Raw genomic sequence first — 24,489 nt, 5'->3', positions numbered from 1 at the left:
AGCCCCCCTGAGCAATGCAATCCTGGGGGTCGTGCCGCTGCCTTCCCCTGCCCCGCTGCCTCCCCTCCCCCTGCCCCTTTAAGAACTCACTGAGGCTTTCAAAATCCCAGGGAGTTTGAAAACCGCAGCCCTATATTATACCCTTAGTTTCTCCTACTTTCCATTACATTTATGGTCTTGAATATCACAGAGGCAATTTCTTTTTATCCGGTGGGGGATTATGGTGCCTGGAGCCTGCTGAAAGAGAAGAATGATGCACAGTGAGGACATGTGCCAAGTGGTCTTTTGCCCCCCCCCCCCCATCACTATGAATCAAGGTCAATTTTGGTTTAAATTAGCCAACTTTATTAGTTACAATTGATAATGCATGACATACAGAATGGATCACACTCAATATAATTTGCACTCCCTTTCATGCAGGCACCTCCTGTGGAGCAGGCAGAAGCCACTGTTTTTTCTCCTATCAAGCTTCAACTTCCTGGCTCCAGACCAGAGTCACCTTCTGAAACCCAGGTTGTCTCCACTACCTCCTGTGAAGGTAGCGAAGGCAAAAAAAAATTGCTCCATTCATTCCAACCCCGACAACCTTTGAGATGGTTTTTGCACTTCAAGCCAAAGGGATCACCAGCCTGCATCTCTGGCCCAGGCAGCCCCTTGAGATTGGTTTCTGTTTCTCCCTCTAACTCTTGCTTACCTCAGGGTGCACACCAAATCCCTTATCCTCCTCCCTGCCCTGCAATATACCTGCAGGAGTGGCCAATCTAGTTCACAGCACCATCCCTTTGTACAGCCTGGTGCTGGTAGGTTAAGAAAAAACGTCCCCAGTAGCAGCCAAGCAAGTGCAGAAAATTAATTTATCAAAATCAAATAAAGTTATAGAATTGGAGGGGTGGAAGGGGTTTGGAGGGGGTGGATCAGGGAGGTGATGGGGTGGCAAAGAGGGCAAATTGGGTGGGTTCAGCTGCAGTGTAGATCAAATCCTTACCCCTTCCTAGGCCCAGTTGTTCTTTACATGTTAACTCAAGCTTGTGCCAGTTAGATGCCACAGGTCCAAACAGACCCACATGGCTGGAATGACCAGCGCAAGGGAACAAATGTTCTGGCCTCCAGAACCAAAATGCCCAAGGGGATGCAGAAGACACTGCTTTGGTACCACTATGACAACGCATGGGGAGTTGCGGTGGATTGGGATGCCTGGTTGCTTGAGTAGACTGTGGTTAATTCACTAAAACATCAACCCAATATTTCATCCAACCATATCAACAGTACAGAAAATGTTCTCTCATGAGTATTTTTTTTTTTTTAATCTGCAAGAATTCCTAACAGGAATGAAGAGTAACAGCATACTATGAGATATGAAGTATAATATGATATATGCATTAATGAATTGAAACAAAGGACAAAGGTAAGCATTAACTTGGAAAGCGTGTCCATGAAAATGGTGTCAGACTTTTGCCATTGATGCATCACAACTGAAAAAAGAGGAGAGATAAAAGCATCTGAAACATTGATACTACTTTTTCCTAATAAGTTGCTCCTTACTGTTCAGCTCAGGTTTCACAATTATGATGTAGCATTTGGGGAAGAAAATAAAACCCAGTAACCCAGCACTGGAGGATATAATAGAGAAGATCTCCACAGCCACCACAGATTTGCCCTTGGTGCTCAGGTATGATGGGACAAAAGACAGCCACACACTGCAAAAGATCAACATGCTGAAAGTAATAAATTTGGCCTCATTGAAACTGTCTGGCAACTTCCTGGCAAGAAAAGCCACAGTGAAGCTGAGAATAGCCAGAAATCCCAGGTAGCCCAGAACACAATAAAACATGGTGAGTGACCCTTCGTTGCACTCCACTATGATCTCTTCAGTCACAGAGTGCATGTCCAAGTCTGGGAATGGAGGAGCAGTTCCTAGCCATATAGCACAAACACTGGTTTGAGCCACAGAGCAGGAAAGAACAATGGAACTAGCCAGTCTTTTCCCCACCCATTTCCTCATCCTGGATCCTGGGTTGGTGGCCATGAAAGCCAAAACCACAGTGATGGTTTTTGCCAAGACACAGGAAACAGCCAATGAGAAGATGACACCAAAAGAAGTTTGGCGTAAATAACACGTCACTGTCTGAGGCTGGCCAATGAATAATAAGGAGCAGAGGAAGCAAAGCAGCAGGGAGATGAGGAGAGAGTAGGTGAGGTCCCGATTGTTGGCTTTCACAATTGGAGTATTGTGATTCTTAATGAAAATACCCAGTACCAAAGCTGTGAGCAGAGAAAAAAAGAGCGCTAAGAAAACCAAAGTCATTCCCAAAGTTTCTAGGAATGAAAGGAAGTTGACTGACTTTGGAAGGCATTGATCTTGGTTCTTGTTTGGAAATTGATCTTCTGAGCATTGGAAGCAGTCATCCATATCTGAAAAATAAAGCAGATGATATCCCTGTCTCTTAGCATCCTTGCATATATCATCCTGAGCCCTTGAAATTAGTATATTAAGAAAACAAGTATAATTGAAATGCTACTTTTTAAGTATTGAAATGTGAGTCATTGTAATGTGAAAATACAAGTCTGTGAAAACACTTAAATTCAATGGAACTGAATCATTTTTGGACCATCAAGCTATGAGCAGCTCACTCTCTAGTATTGTAAGACCCTGAATTGATGTACTTAGTCACGGCTTTTTATCAAAATTATAGCATGTCTTCCACAACCAGCCTCTCACTGAGTTTAAGACAAGAAACACCAGCTTAGGAAAGGAGCTCCATTTTCCTCTTCACATCATGGGAAGATCCTGCTGTGTCATTTCTGTAGAGACCACCTCCCTGGTCCCTACAATTCCTATCTCCACACGCTCATGCTTGAAATGAGAGCAATTACATTATTCACTTAGTAGGCAGTCAGAGGTCACTGAGCCACCAGATAAAAACTGACTTTCACTTTAGCAGGCTGCATATGAAGCTGCTTCTGTGTACATGTTTAGGTATGTCTCATGTATGTTTAGACATTTGTTTATGCAAGGCACTCCATAGTATCCCTTGATTCCAATATTCTTTGTTAAACACAGGCCTACAAAATGGAGGGTCAGAAAAGTTTTTCCCAAACTTTATGGTGGTTTGATATGAATTTGGGGTGCCGATTCCAAAAATGGCATCCGTTTTGCCCCATCACGTCTAGTTTTGGAGATATAGTACAGCCTCATTAGTGAATGGTTCAATCAGCTTCCTCACGAGGAAGCCATGGTGTAGGCTTCCTCATGAGGAAGCTGCTTGAACCATTCACTAAAGAGGCTATGCCATGTTGCCAAAACTAGATGTGATAGGGCAAAACGGATGCCATTTTTGGAATTGGCACCCGAAATATACCCAGGAATTGGTGTAACATTTAACGAAGCAAAATGTGTGTTGGCCTGTGATATTGGTGACCCAAGAGAAAAGATCTCCTATTCCTTGGCCAGCGTTAATTAGGTCGCTTCCAGGGTGATGAGAGGATTCAGGTTGCGATGGACACATTGCTCTGAATGCTGGTAGGCCATGAGGATGGGTCTCTTTACTGCCCAGCACCATTTACCATTTTCCCTGCTTTTAAAATATCTCAATAGGGCAGACCTCTCCTACCTTTCCGGTCTGAAATCTTCCCATCTGCACACTTAACACAATCATAGCAACAAAATGGCTGATCCTCCTTGGTTTTTCTGCTGGAACCTGGAGGGCAGTTGTCATTACACACAGCGAGGGGCAGCACCTGTTCGAAAGAGAGAAGAAAAAGACTGGCTGTCATATTTTAGCAACAAAGTGTCCTGTGGACTGGATTTCAAAGGAGCAGTTTCAAATAAAGGCAAATAAGTTACCAAATTTATTCCTCCAAGAAAACGTTTCTCCCACAGGACCCCTCTGCTCATACTGAAATCTCACCTTATTAAACATGCTATGCCACATGATGGCCTTCTCATTAATGCTGAACTCTTTGCCCTGTGGAGCCTGTGGGTCCATCCACCCTACTTTCACTTGTAAGAAGCTTTGGTTGGGGAAAGTCACCCAGTTGATAATATCATATCCTGCTGCCAATTCTCCGTTCTCGTTAAAGAAGATGGTTTCCCCAGCACTGTTGTTGAAGGAGATGCTCCTCAGGAAAGGGTGAAGCTGAATTGAAAGAAGTGAACACATGTGTTACAAAGTATTACGGACAGTGAATTGTGATTGTATGTTCGAGCCTTTTCATTTATTTTCTTTCTTCTGGGTGCCACACTGACGTTTGTGGAATTAATTATATCCAACATTACTGAATGGACAATATATAATTTTATAGCAGAATGTCTCACCATAAAATCCTGCTGAAAGTGGCAGAGTCAAGACAAAGGCAGAGTAGGAGAAGAAATTGGGAAAGGTAGCGTGATGGGATGTGATAGACGGTTTGGCACAATGAGAGGATGCAGGGACAAAGGAGCGAATAAGCAGCCCATCCTGGGGCATTCCGTGTATAAATGCTTTTATGCGAATGCCTGAAGTCCCCGAGCAAAGATGCGAGAACTGGAATGTCTGGTGACAAGGGAAAACATTGACATAGTGGGCATAACGGAAACCTGGTGGAATGCAGAGAATCAGTGGGATACTGCAGTCCCGGGCTATAAACTCTACAGGAGGGACAGGCAGGGGCGTGTTGGAGGTGGGGTGGCCATTTATGTTAAGGAAGGGATAGAATCCAGCAAAGTAGAGATTGAAGGTAGGTCTGACTCCACCATAGAATCTCTGTGGGTTAAATTACCAGGCTTGTGCAGCGATGTAATACTGGGGGCGTGCTATCGTCCTCCAGATCAGAAATCGGATGGGGACCTTGAAATGAGGAAACAGATCAGGGAGGTGACAAGGAGGGACAGGGTTGTAATCATGGGGGACTTCAATTATCCTCATATAGAATGGGTCAATTTGTGTTCTGGTCACAATAAGGAGACCGGATTTCTTGATGTGCTAAATGACTGTGGCTTAGAGCAGCTAGTCACGGAGCCCACCAGAGGGCAGGTGACTCTGGATTTAATATTGTGCGGTCCACAGGACATGGTTAGAGATGTCAATGTTACGGAGCCATTGGGGAACAGTGATCATGCTGCGATCCGTTTTGACATGCACGTTGGGGGAAGAATACCAGGCAAATCTCTCACAAAAACCCTTGACTTCCGACGGGTGAACTTCCCTCAAATGAGGAGGCTGGTTAGAAGGAGGCCTTACCCTTAAAGGGGCCACTGCTGACACCACATCTACCTCCTCACCAGATCTTCCTCAATTCCAATACAAGTGGGGGGGGGAGCAGATCTCTATACAGACCAGTGCAAAAACTGGGGAAAGTTGTGGGGGAGGGAAGATCTCTATATAGACATCACAGCAAGACCAGTGCAAAACCCCTTGCACACAGAACCAACAGATGGAATTTGGGGGGGGGGGGGCAGATCTCCATACATACCAGTGCAAAAACAGGGGAAAAGTAAGTCAGCCCCAGTAGAGTCAACAGGGCTCACTCCCAGGGACGCGCGGACAGGAGAGAAGCCTGCCAGCGGCTCCTCTCCAGGTCTACTCACGAGTCAGTCCCAGTAGAGTCAACGGGGCTCACTCCCAGGGATGCGTGGACAGGAGCTCACTCCCAGGGATGCATCACTCCCAGGGAGCTCACTCCCAGGACAGGGCTCACTCCCAGGGATGCCTGGACAGGAGCTCACTCCCAGGCATGCATCACTCCCAGGGAGCTCACTCCCAGGATGGGGCTCACTCCCAGGGATGCCTGGACAAGAGCTCACTCCCAGGGATGTGTCACTCCCAGGGAGCTCACTCCCAGGACGGGGCTCACTCCCAGGGATGCCTGGACAGGAGCTCACTCCCAGGGATGCATGGACGGGAGAGAAGCCTGCGATCGACTCATTTTGCCTCACGATCGACCGGTGGATCGTGATCGACATACTGAGCACCCCTGCTATAGAGCATATTAAACCAATCTCATTCCAATTGTAAACCTTAGAAGACGTGATTTGTTTTATGTAGTAATTGACCCTTACCCTTCTAAAACAGGGGGTTTGGGGAGAGGAGGGCAGAATGAGGAGAAATTCCAGCCCAGGAGGGGGGGAGAGAATCAATGGCAGCCTGACTTATCATAACCCCCTTCCCAAGCCAGGTAGCCACACATGAGACTGCTCAAACTTCCACCAGCTAAATAGCTGCCTTCCAGCAGGCTTCAACTTGCAGTGGATTCAGCGCAGGCCAGGATGCCTGGCTGGGCCAGTATTAGTAGGATTGGGCCACCTGCTGCATTACATGAGTAACAATGCCACCTTACAAGTATGCTGCAATGATGCCACCAAGACTAGACTTGTCAGGTGTTTCGCACACTCTGAAAGTACAATATAAATGCTGCTAATTACTATTTATGGGGAAGAGGTGGTAACTTTTCAAGGAGGATGTGGATGCTTGTGTTGAGAATTAGATACTGTGTGCATTTGTATGTCTGCTGAAGAACAGGGGAATACAGTGCACATTTGTGTATGTGCTGGAGTTATAGTTGGCATCCTTCAGTCTCGGAAGACTATGGTATCGCGCTCTGAATGGTGGTTCCGGAACAGTGTCCTCTCCAGTGCGTGAAGCCTGGGTAAAGTAGATATGGAGGATAGACTGTTTCCCCTGCAGCAAATCCCCCCTCTCCACGTCGCTGGAATGGTCCAATGGAAAGGCAGAGGCCAGCATGGTTGGTTCCAGCGGCGTTGCAGGAGTTGCCAGAACTTGACTGTGTTCAGCCATGAACTGCCTTAGGGACTCCAGATTTTGCCTCATGGTTGACTCCTGAAGCCTTTTCCATAACTGGATGTAGCCACAAGGCAGTGGAGATCTGGGATCAGAGTTTTCCTTCTCTCAGATGAGCTACCTTCCCAGGCAAACAAGTTCCATCTACCCAATGGCTGTTTAGTCGCGACTTATGACAAGTACAGCCAAACTGAGGACCTATTCTTATCCTGGATAAGTTATCCTATAACTTATGCTGGAGTACTCCCTTCATAAAGTTGTAACAGGCAGTTGACTAGACATGACAGGCTAGTTCTTGATGTGAAATATTACCTGCCAAGGTTGTACATTCAGATGATCCCGTTTTCCTCCCTCAGAAATTGAGCTGAAGTAGGACCTGGATGTGTTCAACTTATACAAAGCATGTGCTATGGCGTAGACTGCGTTGTAGATGCTGTAGCCTTGACCCAACATTCTCATTTCAAAAAGAGTCCCAGGGAGACTCTCCAGCTTCTCTTGCCCACTGCATATATTGCTCTTCTCTCCATCCTGATCAGTTTGTGAAAATGAGCAGTTGAATGCCTGTTCCCAGAAGATCCTGAGAAAGCCATCTCCTTTAGGAGAGTGAGGATCTAAACTCTGGAGGAATTGTGCGAACCCCTGAACCTCATTGGTGTGAATTGCAAAAGACAAGGCACCGTCAAAGGTCTGTATATCATATGCCCTGTGCAGTGTCTCTGCTGCAAAATTCCACTGGGCAGTCAATATCCACACCTTACCAACAGAAAACGTTTTAAGACCTTCAAATAAGGAATGCAGGTAGATCAACCATGTCAAACATAGTGTGGTCTGATGACTTGCATTTACAACATATACTTTGACTTTGGAGCTCAGTATTGAAGTAGCCTGAGCCCGGAGGGATTCAAATGAACTATAATTATCTATAGCTTGAGATACAGCTGGTGTTTTTTCATTAAGGGCTGTACAGATCCCATACTGGGCAAGCATGGACATCAATATCTGCAGAAACTTTTCTCCGTTTTCATCATCTGCTGTTATGAGCCCAACCCAGGTCCATTTGAAATGCAGAAGTAAATGTACAATCCCTTTGTACTGATGGTATTCATTGGGGACCATCCTGTAGAAGGAGGGAAGCTGGGATTTAACATTCATCGTTGGAGCTACTACACAGTACGCAATCTAAGCAAAAAAGAAAAAAAAAAAAGAATAGAGGGCAGAATTAATGTGAAATTAAAATGATTCCTTTAAGACCCCAATTGTTTTTCTAGCTCTACCCTATATGGTAGATATACATGATAGCATGTATAGCATGGTAGGTTAGCATTCTTCTGCTCTACAGTGTGCTTAGCTGTAACTTAACGCTCAAGGGTACTGAATCTCTTTTCCACTCATGTCAATTTCCTTAGGAATATTGCATCAGGAGTAACACAAGCAGAATATCCCCCACATCTTCCCTTATAACCAATCACTATGGGGAGAACAAGAAACCATATCATTATAGTGTTGCAAGAGCAGACATTGGTATCCACTATACATTTAATCTTGAAATTAAGAAACGGTAACCTCACAACCTGTCACCACAAATGTTTTACAGTTTCTTTTAGGAAATACCATTCCTATTTTGGCCATATATTGTAGCAGGAACAATCCAGTTCAAGGAGACATATTCAGAAAATCAATTTTTTATGCTGTTTCATTAATAAACAGCCGCTTAAATATTTTTCCACCTTCACAGATTTTATTTTATGAAATCACATAAACCCCCTGCCTCATATATATTGAGCAGAAGGGAATGCCACACTTTGTTCCTGATATATATATATTTCCTTTTAGTGATGTTTGCACAACTATCTTTCACTGTGCTTAAAAACAAAAAGACAAATAATAAAGACAGATATGGGAAAAGGATAAATATTATTTCAAATGGAAAAGGTCCATGGCTCAAATGCCCATCCTACCTGTGGAACCTTGTAGACGTCTAATACAATAGCCATGTAGAGTGAAGTTTCTGAGTCAAGTCCTCCAATGATAGCTATCAAACTCTTGTGCTTGTCACATTTGTAGTTGGCAACCAAACTTTGTTGGTTGGAAAGAAGTTTCAGAGTGTTCTGATAAGTCATTCTTTCACTTAGATAACTGTCGTAGATTTGGAAACCCAGGCTGATATTGGGTAAGATTGTGGGGTTTTCATTGATCTCTTTTAGAGCAAACACCAAAGACAGGATCTGCAGATAGGCCTTCGGCTTTCCACTAGAATAAGAATTCATTTGAATGAGAGTCACTGAACCCTATATGAATTACTTGTCTGAACATATGGAATTGTGTTCAATGGCCTGAAATATATACGTCTAACTCTGTAGAAAACAGAAAATGCAAAATTTAAAGGGAAATAATTTCAACAATTTAGGGTGCAATCCTAACCCACTCTCCAGCACCAACATAAGGGCAATGCAACTCCAAGGTAACAAACATTCCCTTACTTGGAGGAGGCATCTGTGAGTACCACCCAACTGCAGGATACAGCGCACATGTAATTGGCACTACTATGCCAGTGCTGGAAAGTTGGTTAGAATTTGGGCCTCAGGTTTTTAAACTCACCTATAAAAGCTAAATAAGCAATCTTTCAAGCTTTAAAAAAAGGTATAAACTGAGAGTTCACTGGATTAAAACACAAGTTTAATGTTCATGGCGACTAAACATATTTAAGAATGTAAGTGTTTCTTAAACATTTCGGCTCTCAAACATCTGACATTTATCATATGTGGCTCTTACGTTAAGCAAGTTTGGCCACCCCTTGTCAACAATGTCTCTGGCCAATACAGTAAATGAGAGTGAGTAGGAATTCTTGTCAGTAGAAGTTCTGGTGCCATATAGCAGCAGTAAATATAGTAAATGAGAGTGGGTAGGAATTCTTGTCAACATACAACAAACCTTTATTAGGCATATAGTTTTACAACTAATATCTCCAGACAGTCATGTATGAAGGTATATATTAAAAGAGATAAAAATAAGGGTTAAAACATGACAATTTACTTACAGAGTTGCTCCAAGTTGCTTAGGACCAGCAGCTTAGCCCACTTCAGTTGCTCAAATATAAAAATTCAGCAACTGGAAGGGCCACTAATTCAGATTCACCCGCCAGCAAAAGTTGTAAAGAGGTGATCTCAGAGAGACCTTTTTTGATTCCTGACAATGAGGGGAGATACTGGACTCTGAGCACTTGATTGAAAGCACAGTGCAGAACTATGTGTGGAAGAGAGTCTGCCTCTCTGAGGCCACAATTGCAAAATTGTTCTTTCTTCGGGCATTTCTAAACCTACCAAGTAGGTCTTTAGAAGGCAACACGTTGCATCGGGCTAATGTAAAAGCCCTCCTTTCAAAGGGGCACTCTAAGAAGGACAGGTACTTTGGTTGTTGACCAAAGGTATTGTTAAGATGGAAATTTAGGGGCAAACATTTTTTTTGTGCTGCAGCCAAAATCTCTTGCCTTTCTATGTCAGTTAGTCTTGTTGTCAAGAGCGTAATAGAAACCTTAAGTGTAGCAGCTTCTTGTAGATCTTCCTCAAGACCCATTTGTCTAATTTTCTTATTGAATAGAGCTAAGCAAGGAGATAACAGCGAGTCAGTCAATAATCCCTTTAACAATGGGTTTTGGTCAGCCCTGAAGCACACTTTGGCCCAGTATTTTAAGGAACTGGACCAAGCTAGAAACTCCAGCCTAAATTGGCCTGTTTCCAGGCAAAGTGCCACGAAAGGAACGCAATGCAGTACACCTAAGATCTTATATAGAAAATTAGAATGGATCTTTTCAATCGACTCATTTAATGCTGGCATCCAAACTGGAATGCCATACAAAATTTGAGGTGTAACTTTGGCATTAAAAGCCTGGAGAGCAGCTGGAATGAATGAGTTACTCTAAGAGAAGAAAAAACGAGTAATAGCCTGAACAGCTAGTTTGGATGAGTTGATTACAGTAAGACGATGGGAAGACCAGAAATGCCGGTAATAAAACCGGAGACCAAGATACTGAAATTCCTTGACTTGTATTGGGAATTCTTGTCAGTAGAAGTTCTGGTGCCATATAGCAGCAAACACAAAAGCGTATAAATGCACGAAAGGAAAGAAAACTAAACTGAAGGACAAAATAGGAAGAGGTAAAATTAATAAAATAATGAGATGGGAGGGGTGATATAGATTGGTCAAGAGGTGGAGGGAAACCAAATGCGGAAAATGCCAAGAACTTTAAATAGGACAAAGTGCTTATATTTTCTCTAAATGCCCTAAATTGCCCTACATGAGTGCAAAGTAATTTGCTGAGGGTTTCTGAAGACATCATCACTTGTATCTCTCATTGGTGGTGTCCCTTATTTTTGCCTTATCATGGTTAGATCATCATTATGGGGAAAAAAAGAAAGAAATAGATTGCCATACAGAAATTCATTTTCACTCTTTGAGTTTGGATCTTCAGTGAATGAGATGTCATCAAATATGCAGCCAAACTGAGTAACAACTGCTCCAATGATTACACCTCCTGCCTTATAATATTTGTAGGGCAGCTGGAAGGGATGGATTGGTTTACAAGCAGGAGGCTTACTGACACTTTCATGTACTCGCAGAAAGAGCAAAAACAATAGGAACATCCCAGCCATTTCTGTGTTTTGCTTGCTTCAGTTATGCCCTCTCTCTCTCTCTCTCATGCAACATCATGAATTCCTGCCTTTTCTAAGGGTTTGTTGGATGCCAGGACAACGTTTCAGCTCCACCTCTTCAGAGCCCCTCAGCCCCTCATATCTCACTGTCACAAGGACATCTAATATCAGCTGTCAGCCTGTATCATTGATCACTGCCTCAGAAATTCTGTGTTGGGTTTGGCAAGATGAAGGAGGAATCTCTGCAATTGGAAATAATGACAAGTTTCTCAGTCACGTCCCTGGAGTGTTGTGCAATTCAAGACACTACTGGCAGCATTGTGAAATTAATGTTTCCAGGACATTGTTTTTCAGAGCTCAATAAAACCTAGTGGGGATATGTGCAAACTTAAGAAGTTTATTTAATACCTAGTTTAATTTTTTTCCCCTTGTTTTAATGAATCACACAGTCTTCTTATTGTCCTTTCCTGTATCCTTCCCCCAAGCTAAAAATTGTGGCTACAGACCTAGAAGCTACCTTTGCTAAGCAAGAAAGCTCTGCTTCAGCATACTTCTATTTCACTGGAAGGTGAATCCCTGAGACCTGGCAACAGTGGCATCACCTGGGTTTGTGCCATCAGGTACAGGAGGCCAGCATGTCACCCCATGATGGCCCTCCTCCCATGCAGTGGGCAGGGCAATGCCTCAGGCAGTGGGTATGGTGATATAGCATTGCCCTACCCTGGCTGGTTTTTTGGCTATAACTTCTGACAGAATAGAGATGATTGAACACTGTTCATTGCATTCTGCATGAAATTATGCATTGACTGATATACAACATAATGCTATTATTATTCAAAGCTTTTAAAAATCTTGGCCAGTAGTGGTGTCACCCCCCTATGCGCATCACCCGGTGTGGTCTACAGCCCCCACAGTCCCCTAGCGATACCACAGCCTGGCTGGGGAAATATGAGAGATCTGATATTAACCCCCTTTAGGTTCGCCAGTGAGCCTCACCCCCCAAAAAGAAGCACCTTGGTAAATACCCATGTAGAGTACTTTGCAAACAAGACTTAAAAAGTCATAGGTTTTCCCTCTTTTTATGTATAGGTGCTACCACTTTCAGTTTGTAATGACAACTGCCCTCCAGGTTACAGAAGAAAAAAGAAGGAGGGGGAGCCATTTGTTCCTACGATTGTGCTCCATGTCCAGAGGGCAAAATTTCAGACTGAAAGGGTAGGAAACCTAATGTGCAGTTTTGATACATTGTATTATATTTTATGGAGAGTGCTCTACCACCTATTCATTTCCACCAGTTCTATTCAAACAGAAGAGAGATGATGATAACCCAGTCACAACTAATGATGAGGATGATCTCTCTGCCCCTGCCAGCTTAGGTCTGGAAAAGACTGAGTTAGAGCCCAGTCCTATCCAATTTTCCAGTGCGGTGCAGCAGTGCCAATGTGGTGTGCACTGCATCCTGTGGTGGGGAGGCAATCACAGAGGCCTCCTCAAGGTATGGGAACATTTGTTCCCAGAAGGTCTAAAAACGCAACTTCCAGTTTTCAGCTAAAACACCAGATGTGTCCACTGAGACTTCTTTCAGCAGCGAGTGTTTGTTCAAGTAGGCCCATTTGGGCAGTTGAGACTTATCCCTGGGCAAGGCAACAATTGACCAAGAGGAGACCTCTGGGGACTGAAAATCCTTTGTCAATTTTTTTTTTTACAAACCTTGAAAGAAATATTGTATCCTCAGCACATTCCTGATGAAGCATCGTGAATGTCAGTGAGGTAAAGAAGATGAGGATAGCTTAAGTCTCATTGTTCAATGGAACTTTGTCATTACAGGAATTCATGGGATACAATCAATCACTTTTTAATTCATGTTGCTATGTTCAGATTTTGTTTTCCATGTAACAAAAGAACATTGAAAGTACGATTTGTATTCATCGTATTTGATACCAAACAAGCCCTCCATTTCAGGAAAAAGAATTGTGTCTGGTGAATTCAGCACAGAGTGGCATGTGAGGCCGTCTGCCTGACTGCTGGACCTGTGCCCAGCATGGCTGATTTTATCTGCCCAGGAGGGACTGGCCGAGTGGACAGAGAGGGTGTTGCCACTGGCTTTAAAGCAGGCTCTGTTTTCCCCCTCCTGAAAAAACCCTCTCTGGTCCCTTCAATATTAGATAATTATTGGCCAGTATCAAACCTTCCATTTCTGGGCAAAGTGGTATAGCGAGTGGTGACAGCTCCAGAGGGCCCTGGATGAAGTGGATTATCTGGATCCCTTTCAATCTGGCTTCAGGCTTGGGTTTGGGACAGAGACAGCCTTGGTCACCTTGGTGGATGACCTACGTCAAGGGCTGGATGGAGGGAGTGTATCCATGCTGGTCCTTCTGGACCTTTCAGAGGCTTTTGACACCATTGAACATGTCCTTCTGGGACGGTTGGCTGAGTTGGGGATTGAAGGCACCGTTTTGTGGTGGTTCTACTCCTTCTTGGTCGACAGGTCCCAGATGATGGTCTTGGGGGACTCCTGTTCAACACCTTGGCCTTTAGAGTGTGGGGTGCCACAGGGTTCTATACTGTCCCCCATGTTATTTAATATCTATATGAAACCTCTGGGAGAGGTCATCCGGGGTTTTAGAGTTGAGTGCCATCAGTATGCTGATGACACCCAGCTCTATCTCTCCTTTCCACCGGACTCCAGAGTGGCTGTCTCTGTCCTGGAGCACTGCCTGGAGCCAGTTGAGATCTGGATGAGGGCGAACAAGCTCAAATTCAATCCGACAAGACAGAGGTCCTCCTGGTGCAGAAATCCACGATGCAGCTGCTGGACTATCACCTTGCTCTGAATGGGGTTGCACTCCCTCTGAAAGAGCAGGCTCGCAACCTGGGGGTTATCCTGGACTCACAGCTGCCAGAAGCGCCTTTGCCCAGCTTTGGCTGGCGCACCAGCTACGGCCGTACCTGCCTCAGTCGGAGCTGGCCACAGTGGTCCATGCCATGGAGACATCAAGATTAGAGTATTGCAACATGCTCAACGTGGGGCTGCCCTTGAAGATGGTCCAGAAGTTGCAGCTACTGCAGAATGCGGTGGCTCGTGTAGTTGCTGGAGGTCAGCAGTTTGACTCTGTAACGCTGTTGCTCCGGCAGCTGCACTGGCTGTCCATTCATTTCTGGACCCAATTCTAGGTGCTGGTTTTGACCTTTAAAGCCCTATACAACTTGGGACCAGTGTATTTGAGAGACCACCTTCTTCCATATAGTCTGGCTCATCCTCTTTGGTCATCGGGGGGGCCCTATTGGTTGTGCCACCATTGAGAGAGGTGAGGGGGATGTCGGCCAGAAACAGGGCCTTCTCGGTGGTGGCTCCTATACTGTGGAATTCCCTCCCCTTTGAGGTTCAAACAGCTCCTTCATTGTTAACCTTCCGGCAAGGCCTGAAGACTTTTTTATTTCAGAAAGCGTTCAGTGCCTGTTAGAGGGCATGATGGCTGCTTTTGAATAATTGTTTTTATACTGCTTGTTTTATTGCTGCTGGTCTTGCTGTTGTATTATTTATTTTATTATTATTATATTTCATAATTCTATGTATTTTAAATGTATTTTATGTCTTTTTAAGTGATGTCAGCCATCTTGGGTGCCCTTCGGGGAGAAAGGCGGATTACAAATCCAATAAATAATAAAAATAATAATGTCTATACCTGGGAATAGGAAAACAGTACAGATAGTCCAAATTCCTGCTTGAATGGGTGAAGCAGCAAGCACAACTGAATTGGTGATTCTTTCCCCTACCCAGTTGCCTATGCCGATCTTTTCCCTATCCAGTCTCTAATCTTGGATCCTGGCTTAGTGGCCATTAAAGCTGGAATCACACTGATTTTCCCCCCTCTCCCAAACCACAAGAAATAGCCAGGATCTCAAAAGATTGCCGCAAAAGCCATCTGGCTGTATGCACCAGTGTTTATACAACCAGTGTTTCAGGAAGCCAATGTATAGTGAGGTGTCAAAACAGCAGAGCAAGGGGAAGATGAATTGGGAATAAGAGTCTGATTGTTGACTGACAGTAAGAGTGTCCTGGTTATTCACAATGATTGCTGGCATCAAAGAAGCTGCCAGTGAAGGGGATAGCTCAAAAACTTTATAAAACAGGAATTCTAAACTTTTAGGAAGCCATGTCTACTTGGAAGGAAGTTCCACTGTGTTCAGTGGTGCTTACTGACAGATACGTATAGCCTGCAGAGTATAGCAGTTTTATTCAGACTGGGGCGTTGTGACACCCCAGTCTGAGGGCCCTGGTCTCTGCCCCCTTAAGGGGCGGGGGCAGGAGGGAAGGTAGCGACTTGATCACCAGGATAGCACCGCTCAGGGGGGCTGCAGGGACTGGGATGAACTCACCAGTCCCTGCAGTAGCCTTCCCGGGGTGTGGGCAGCCCTGCGCGAGTGCCTGCAGGGCTCCCCAGCCGCTTTGAAGCAAAAGTAGAGCGATGGTGCTCCACTTCCGGTTTTGTGGTTTTTCATGGTTTTTGCTTGTGAAGTGTGTTTGGGGCACCCGGGAGAAATCAGAAAAAGGAAGAAGGTTGTAGGGAAGGATTTTAGGGGACCCTGTCCTTCTACCCCAATTGCTAGGCACTAAAGACAAAGAGAATGGGAAGATGGGGGAAGAGATAGTCAAAGGTCTGCAAGTGGAATTACGTAGTTACCTGTCCTGTAGAGCAGTTGGGGGGGGAGAGAGAAAGAGTTCTAGTGGAAGACCTCTCTTATAAGGGCTTAGGAGGTTTTTACCATGCGCTGAGCTGGGAGTAAGAAAGAATTTTGGGGTGGCTGGGTACTGAATTTGATTGCTGGGTGCTTGGGGCACAGCTTTCATATGTATAAGAGTCCCTGAAGTCTGAATGGGAATCAGGGAGTAAGTAAATCTGTTATCAGCTCAAGGGTCAAAAATTGATCAGGGAATTGAATGACTGGCTTCCCAGAAAGGGGAACTAAACAAAGACTTTGGAAAAATACAGGGTGTAGGTCTAATAAATCAGTGTTGAGAACTCGAGTCTGACCTGAGTGCCAAAAATGTGTGATTTGGGGGGGGGGGAGGGTGACTGGGACTTGTAACACATCTGGCCCATGGAAACTCTTTCTACAACTCTTGGGCTCTCCCAGCACCATGGTCAGCTGCTCCCAGCTGAGGTGTCACTGCTGAAAGGGCAGCCCCCGTGATAACTGGACTTTCCCATAACTTGAAGTTACCAAGTTATCTGCATATTTTCGCTTCTGACATTTGCAGCTACTGAGTCCCTAAGTGAGAAGAAAGTGCTTATTTCTGGTTATGACCTGCTCAATGGCATCAGTACCTGCTTAATGCCACCACTCCCAGCCCTCAGCAGGCATCATGAATGTGATTCGGCTGGCTGCATGAAACGAGTTTGACCACTTTGGTATGTCCTTTACTGAAGTGCCTGGCTCAGGTGCGCAGGCTGAATGAAGTACTTGCAGAAGAGGGACAATGTAGCTTTTCAGACATTTATGAAACAATATGAAATCATTGGAGGAGGGGGGAGGCTCTGCAGACGCGTGTGGCCTCTGGGAACCAAGTGCCTCAGGAACTAAGTGCCAGGGAAGGCACGAGAGTTTAGCATCTGGGCGAGGAGAAGTCAAGGAGACCTCTGAGTTTTGGAGAAGGAGAGGAGGAGGAGCAGGAGGAGGAGGTAAGTGTACTCATTCTAACGCTTTGTCTTTCTAACTCCCTGTCTTCTAACCTTAACCTTACCTTTAAAGCAACCTTAAATCAAAATTGAAAGTTAGCACCTAAGGGAGGTACATAGGTCTACTCTGAGCAGGAGCAGAGTCCTACTCGTGAGTAAGAGCAGAGTCCTACTCGTGAGTAAGAGCCCAAGGGTCAGGCATTTAAATCAAGGTTGAAAGTTAGCTGCACCTAAGGTAGCACCTAATCGAAGGAAGGGAGGAGGATAAAGTGAAAAGCAGTTTTTTCTACTTGTTTAAATTAAACCTATACTTAACCCAGGTTAAACTTAATCTAAGTTAGAACATAACCTAAACAGGTCAGTAAATTGGGACACAGGACACAGGATTTAGAGAGCAATAAATAATTAAACAAACCCAAATAAAAACTAGCTTGAGGTTACAAAAACAGTCCAGCCTAAGAGAACAGAACTAGGAGGGAAAGAACCTAGGAAGGGCCAATTCCCGCCCCATTAGGCTAATCCAAGCAGTCCATTCAGGAGCCTGCAGAGTAGGCTTGTTGTCTTCCCGAGCTTTTGTAAACTCAGCTGGGAAGGCCAGCCCCCTTTCAATCAGGAAGGAAGGAGGGAGGAGGAGCCAGCCAGGAGTATAAAGCTAGGCAGGCCATCGCGTGTGGCCTCTGGGAACCCAGTGCCTCAGGAACTAAGTGCCAGGTAAGGCACGAGAGTTTAGCATCTGGGCGAGTTCAGCAGCAGGGCGAGGAGGCCAGGGCCCCAGACACTGCCCTTCCTCTTCCCTTGAGAAGAGGGCTGCTATCCAGTGTAGGGTTTTTAAAAGGACCCCTAAATAAAACAACAACAACAACAACAAAAAAGCTATGCAGTCAGACAGCCAGCAGCAGGGTGGGGGCTATCCAGTGTTCTGCATGGAGTGCCACATGTATGATTATATGCCTCTGGGGCATAAGTCATGGGTGTGTCCTCGGTGCAAGGAGCTCCAGGGTTTCAGGGAACGTGTCCGCTCCCTTGAAGCCTTGGTGGCCAACCTGGAGAAGCTCAGGCAGGCAGAGGAGGACCGTGGGGAGACTTCTGGGGACAATCAGGCTTCGTCCCAACCTCAGGCATGCAGCTCCTCGGCTGCCCGGGTGGGAAGTCTCGGGACTGGAGGACGTCATCCTGGAGAGGAGGGAAACAATCCCCTAGGGGGGACCTCTTCTCCAGGGGATGGGCCCATATCCGAGCGCACTCGGGATACTCCTCGGTGGGAGGGGGGTCGGGGGCTTCTTGTAGTGGGGGATTCGATTATTAGAAACATAGAGAGGGGGGTTTGCAACTGATGTGAGGACCGCATGGTGACTTGCCTGCCTGGTGCGAAGGTTGCGGACATCACTTCTTGTCTAGACAGGCTAGTAGACCGTGCTGGGGGAGAGTTAGCGGCTGTGGTGCATGTCGGCACCAGCGACGTGGGCAAGTGTAGCTGGGAGGTCCTGGAGGCCAAATTTAGGCTTTTAGGCAGGAAGCTGAAAGCCAGGACCTCAAAGGTAGCGTTCTCTGAAGTGCTACCTGTTCCACGCGCAGGGCCAGCTAGGCAGGCGGAGATAAGGGGTCTTAATGCGTGGATGAGACGGTGGTGTAGGGAGGAGGGGTTTAGATTCGTTAGGCACTGGGGAACGTTTTGGGACAAGCGGGGCCTGTACAAGAGGGACGGGCTCCATTTGAACCAGAATGGAACCAGACTGCTGGCGCATAACATTAAAAAGGTGGCAGAGCAGCTTTTAAACTGATCCCTGGGGGAAGGCCGACAGGAGCCGAGGGGCATCCGGTTCGGGACTCCTCATCCCTATGGGATGAGGATGGGGAGGTTAGAGAACAACAAGACAAAGGCAGAGTAGGAGAAGAAATTGGGAAAGGTAGGGTGATGGGATGTGATAGACAATTTAGCACAATGAGAGGATGCGGGGACAAAGGAGCGAATAAGCAGCCCATCCTGGGGCATTCCATGTATAAATGCTTTTATGCAAATGCCCGAAGTCTACGAGCAAAGGTGGGAGAACTGGAATGTCTGGTGACAAGGGAAAATATTGACATAGTGGGCATAACGGAAACCTGGTGGAATGCGGAGAATCAGTGGGATACCGCAATCCCGGGCTATAAACTCTACAGGAGGGACAGGCAGGGGCGTGTTGGAGGTGGGGTGGCCCTTTATGTTAAGGAAGGGATAGAATTCAGCAAAGTAGAGATTGAAGGTGGGTCTGACTCCACCGTAGAATCTCTGTGGGTTAAATTACCAGGCTTGTGCAGTGATGTAATACTGGGGGCGTGCTATCGTCCTCCAGACCAGAAATCTGATGGGGACCTTGAAATGAGGAAACAGATCAGGGAGGTGACAAGGAGGGACAGGGTTGTAATCATGGGGGACTTCAATTATCCTCATATTGACTGGGTCAATTTGTGTTCTGGTCACGATAAGGAAACCGGATTCCTTGACATGCTAAATGACTGTGGCTTAGATCAGCTAGTCATGGAGCCCACCAGAGGACAGGTGACTCTGGATTTAATATTGTGCGGTACGCAGGACCTGGTTAGAGATGTAAACGTTACTGAGCCATTGGGGAACAGTGATCATGCTGCGATCCGTTTTGACGTGCACGTTGGGGGAAGAATACCAGGCAAATCTCTAACAAAAACCCTTGACTTCCGACGGGCGGACTTCCCTCAAATGAGGAGGCTGGTTAGAAGGAGGTTGAAAGGGAGGGTAAAAATAGTCCAATCTCTCCAGAGTGCATGGAGGCTGCTTAAAACAACAGTAATAGAGGCCCAGCAGAGGTGTATACCGCAAAGAAAGAAGGGTTCCACTAAATCCAGGAGGGTGCCTGCATGGCTAACCAGCCAAGTTAGAGAGGCTGTGAAGGGCAAGGAAGCTTCCTTCCGTAAATGGAAGTTTTGCCCTAATGAGGAGAATAAGAAGGAACATAAACTGTGGCAAAAGAAATGTAAGAAGGTGATACTGGAGGCCAAGCGAGACTATGAGGAACGCATGGCCAGCAACATTAAGGGGAATAATAAAAGCTTCTTCAAATATGTTAGAAGCAGGAAACCTGCCAGAGAAGCGGTTGGCCCTCTGGATGGTGAGGGAGGGAAAGGGGAGATAAAAGGAGACTTAGAGATGGCAGAGAAATTAAATGAGTTCTTTGCATCTGTCTTCACGGCAGAAGACCTCGGGCAGATACCGCTGCCCGAACGGCCCCTCCTAACCGAGGAGTTAAGTCAGATAGAGGTTAAAAGAGAAGATGTTTCAGACCTCATTGATAAATTAAAGATCAATAAGTCACCGGGCCCTGATGGCATCCACCCAAGGGTTATTAAGGAATTGAAGAATGAAGTTGCAGATCTCTTGACTAAGGTATGCAACTTGTCCCTCAAAACGGCCATGGTGCCAGAAGATTGGAGGATAGCAAATGTCACGCCTATTTTTAAAAAGGGAAAGAGGGGGGACCCGGGAAACTATAGGCCGCTCAGCCTAACATCCATACCGGGTAAGATGGTGGAATGCCTCATCAAAAATAGGATCTCAAAACACATAGACGAACAGGCCTTGCTGAGGGAGAGTCAGCATGGCTTCTGTAAGGGTAAGTCTTGCCTCACAAACCTTATAGAATTCTTTGAAAAGGTCAACAGGCATGTGGATGCGGGAGAACCCGTGGACATTATATATCTGGACTTTCAGAAGGCGTTTGACACGGTCCCTCACCAAAGGCTACTGAAAAAACTCCACAGTCAGGGAATTAGAGGACAGGTCCTCTTGTGGATTGAGAACTGGTTGGAGGCCAGGAAGCAGAGAGTGGGTGTCAATGGGCAATTTTCACAATGGAGAAAGGTGAAAAGTGGTGTGCCCCAAGGATCTGTCCTGGGACCGGTGCTTTTCAACCTCTTCATAAATGACCTGGAGACAGGGTTGAGCAGTGAAGTGGCTATGTTTGCAGACGACACCAAACTTTTCCGAGTGGTAAAGACCAGAAGTGATTGTGAGGAGCTCCAGAAGGATCTCTCCAGACTGACAGAATGGGCAGCAAAATGGCAGATGCGCTTCAATGTCAGTAAGTGTAAAGTCATGCACATTGGGGCAAAAAATCAAAACTTTAGATATAGGCTGATGGGTTCTGAGCTGTCTGTGACAGATCAGGAGAGAGATCTTGGGGTGGTGGTGGACAGGTCGATGAAAGTGTCGACCCAATGTGCGGCGGCAGTAAAGAAGGCCAATTCTATGCTTAGGATCATTAGGAAGGGTATTGAGAACAAAACAGCTAGTATTATAATGCCGTTGTACAAATCTATGGTAAGGCCACACCTGGAGTATTGTGTCCAGTTCTGGTCGCTGCATCTCAAAAAAGACATAGTGGAAATGGAAAAGGTGCAAAAGTGAGCGACTAAGATGATTACGGGGCTGGGGCACCTTCCTTATGAGGAAAGGCTACGGCGTTTGGGCCTCTTCAGCCTAGAAAAGAGACGCTTGAGGGGGGACATGATTGAGACATACAAAATTATGCAGGGGATGGACAGAGTGGATAGGGAGATGCTCTTTACACTCTCACATAATACCAGAACCAGGGGACATCCACTAAAATTGAGTGTTGGGCGGGTTAGGACAGACAGAAGAAAATATTTCTTTATTCAGCATGTGGTCGGTCTGTGGAACTCCTTGCCACAGGATGTGGTGCTGGCGTCTACCCTAGACACCTTTAAAAAGGGATTGGACAAGTTTCTGGAGGAAAAATCCATTATGGGGTACAAGCCATGATGTGTATGCGGAACCTCCTGATTTTAGGAATGGGTTATGTCGGAATGCCAGATGCAGGGGAGGGCACCAGGATGAGGTCTCTTGTTATCTGGTGTGCTCCCTGGGGCATTTGGTGGGCCGCTGTGAGATACAGGAAGCTGGACTAGATGGGCCTGTGGCCTGATCCAGTGGGGCTGTTCTTATGTTCTTATGAGGCTATTCCTTGCCTGGAAGGAAAAGGCAGGCAACCATTTGCCACATATGCAGAAAGGGTTTTGTAAAGCTACACATGTTGAATTTCTGCCTGAACACATCCCCAAGCCCTACACCTAACAGACTAAGGCAAGCTGGAGGTACACAGAATCTAACTGGTAAATCAGCACAGTATGTCAAACAGTATAGGTCTTCCTTGCTTATGTGATGTAGAAGTCAGGACCATGCATGAACTTAACATATTCATGGTTTCTGAAGCAGGAGTCCATTTTTAAGAGCCGTGACACATTTATTAACATAAGTATTGTTGGGCTAAAAGAGTAGTTACTTGGAGAAAGTGCAAGATAGAAAAGGAAGTACTACTGCTACTACAATGACTACTTTTGAAATTGGCTTCAGCATTTAAAAACCAAGGAAAGGACTAAGGGCCCAATCCTATCCAACTTTCCAGCACCGGTGCAGCCGCAGTGCAGCCCTGGGGTAAGGGAACAAGTGTTCCCATGCCTTGAGGAGGCCTATGTCACTGTCTCCCCACCACAGGCTGCAGTGCACGAACCATTGGCACAGCTGCACCAGCACTGGAAAATTGGATAGGATTGCACCCTAAGAATCCTATTCTGTCAGCTTAACTTGTGTGAGATGCTCTTTCCTGTTTAACTCTGGTCTCAGGAGAATGATATAACATTTGGGGGCAAAGATACAACCAAGCAAACCAGCACCAGACACCAAGATGGAGAAGATCTCCACGGCGACCATGTACTTTCCTTTGGTGCTCAGGTAAGCTGGAACAAAAGATACCCAAACAGTGCAAAAGACCAGCATGCTGAAGGTGATGAACTTGGCTTCGTTGAACGTGCTGGGCAGATTCCGAGCAAAGAAAGCCACAATGAAGCTGACGAGAGCCATGATGCCCAGGAAACCCAGAACACAAGGAAAGAGGACAGACGAGCCTTCATTGCATTCCAGCACAATTTCTTCTGCCAGAGAATGCAGGTCCAGAGCAGGGAAGGGAGGACTTGTGCAGAGCCACACCGTGCACAGAGTTATTTGAAGGATGGAACAAGAGAGGACAACAGAGAGTGTGAGTCTCTTCCCCAGCCACAGTCTCATTCTGGACCCTGGCCTGATAGCCATGAATGCAAGAACCACAGTGATGGTTTTGGCCAGTACAGAAGAAAGTGCCAGGGAGAAGGTAACTGCAAAAGCAGGTTGTCGTAGGCAGCAGGTGATTGGCTGAGGCTGGCCAATGAATAGAAAACAGCAGAGGAAGCAGACCAAGAGGGAGACGAGTAGAGAATAGGTGAGATCCCGATTGTTGGCTTTGACGATGGGAGTGTTCTGGTGCCTGATGAAGATTCCTAGCACCATAACTGTGGCCAGAGAAAGAGACAGTGCCAAGACAGCCATGGTGATCCCCAAAGGTTCTTCGTAAGACAGGACGTTTAGACCCTTGGGAAGGCATTGATCTTTGTCCCTGTTTGGATATTGATCTTCTTGGCACTGGAAACAGCTTTCCAAGTCTGAAAGAAGGAAAAGAGGCTGTTTGAGTTTCTCAGATATACAATAATTGCTCCTCTGCTGCAGAGTATCCTCTATCAAAAGAAATGAGCCCTTATAGACAGGCAGCCAATTCCAGTCATTGGGGTCCACTGGCATCCTGAACTGTTGGGATCCTGGCAGATGTTGTGCAATCTGGCACTGCCAGCAGGAACTCGAAGGCTGCCAGCAAAGTCACTGGTGGACACTCCTGCTGGTGGGGGTTGGTGTTGGGAGGAATGGGGGAGAGAGTGGAAGAACGATAGTGTTTCTGGGGAGGGATAAGGGAGGAACTGGGGCAGTGTGGTGGTGGATCTGGTAGCAGTGGCACATGCTGGATCCTATATCTTCTTTTCAAATGTTCGTGTCCCTTTCCTCCCTCAGACAGAAACCCCGCCACCCCTCACAGTTTTTCTCTGGCATTATTCAGGGCAGGGGTGAGCAAACTTTCGACTTTAGAGATCCTGGACTTTCAACAATTGTGTAAGTGAGAGAATTTCAGCAGGTGCATCTTGAAATTCCCTCTTCTATACAATTCTTAAAGGTCCAGGGCACCTAAAATTGAACATGTGCCCACCCTTGATCTTGGGTACTCCAATGCTAGATTGGTCAAAATGCTGAGGAGCAGTAGGAATTTCTTCCTCGGTTGAGTTAGGAGGTTGTTCTCTATACTGCACACCTTTTTGGTTAGAAATCTTCCCTTCTGGACACGGAGGACAATCCTAGCAACAAAATGGCATCCCTTCTTTCTTTTGCTTGCTGTGGCCTGGCTGACAGTGGTCACTGCATAATGAGGAAGGAGGCACCTGTGCACACAAAAGAAAACAAAACAGAAGGGGAGAAGGCTGTTCCAGTCTTAT

General features: G+C 46.0%; 1 protein-coding gene across 1 annotated transcript; it reads right to left on the bottom strand.

The window, feature by feature from the left end:
* Window positions 1-1,513: 1,513 nt before the first annotated feature.
* On the bottom strand, window positions 1,514-22,999 carry LOC136653244 (vomeronasal type-2 receptor 26-like). The gene is made up of 4 exons (XM_066630152.1): window positions 22,892-22,999; window positions 3,909-4,136; window positions 3,612-3,738; window positions 1,514-2,412 (listed from the first exon to the last, which is right to left on the bottom strand). Exons 1-4 carry the CDS (start codon window positions 22,997-22,999, stop codon window positions 1,514-1,516), a joined length of 1,362 nt encoding a protein of 453 aa, XP_066486249.1.
* Between the last annotated feature and the right edge of the window lie 1,490 nt (window positions 23,000-24,489).

Source organism: Tiliqua scincoides, chromosome 5, assembly GCF_035046505.1.
Source record: "Tiliqua scincoides isolate rTilSci1 chromosome 5, rTilSci1.hap2, whole genome shotgun sequence".
Taxonomy (NCBI): Eukaryota; Metazoa; Chordata; class Lepidosauria; order Squamata; family Scincidae; genus Tiliqua; species Tiliqua scincoides.
This window is presented reverse-complemented; position numbering and strand designations above follow the sequence as displayed.

What these genes read in the sequence shown, in the direction of transcription:
- LOC136653244 (XM_066630152.1), bottom strand. Translation starts at nt 22,999, where the DNA reads ATGGCTCTCGTCAGCTTCATTGTGGCTTTCTTTGCTCGGAATCTGCCC. An exon ending in TGGTCTTTTGCACTGTTTGG is followed by an intron (nt 4,137 to 22,891) that starts GTATCTTTTGTT and finishes CTTTCAATTCAG; the next exon opens with CTTCACCCTTTCCTGAGGAG. An exon ending in GGCATAGCATGTTTAATAAG is followed by an intron (nt 3,739 to 3,908) that starts GTGAGATTTCAG and finishes TCTTTCGAACAG; the next exon opens with GTGCTGCCCCTCGCTGTGTG.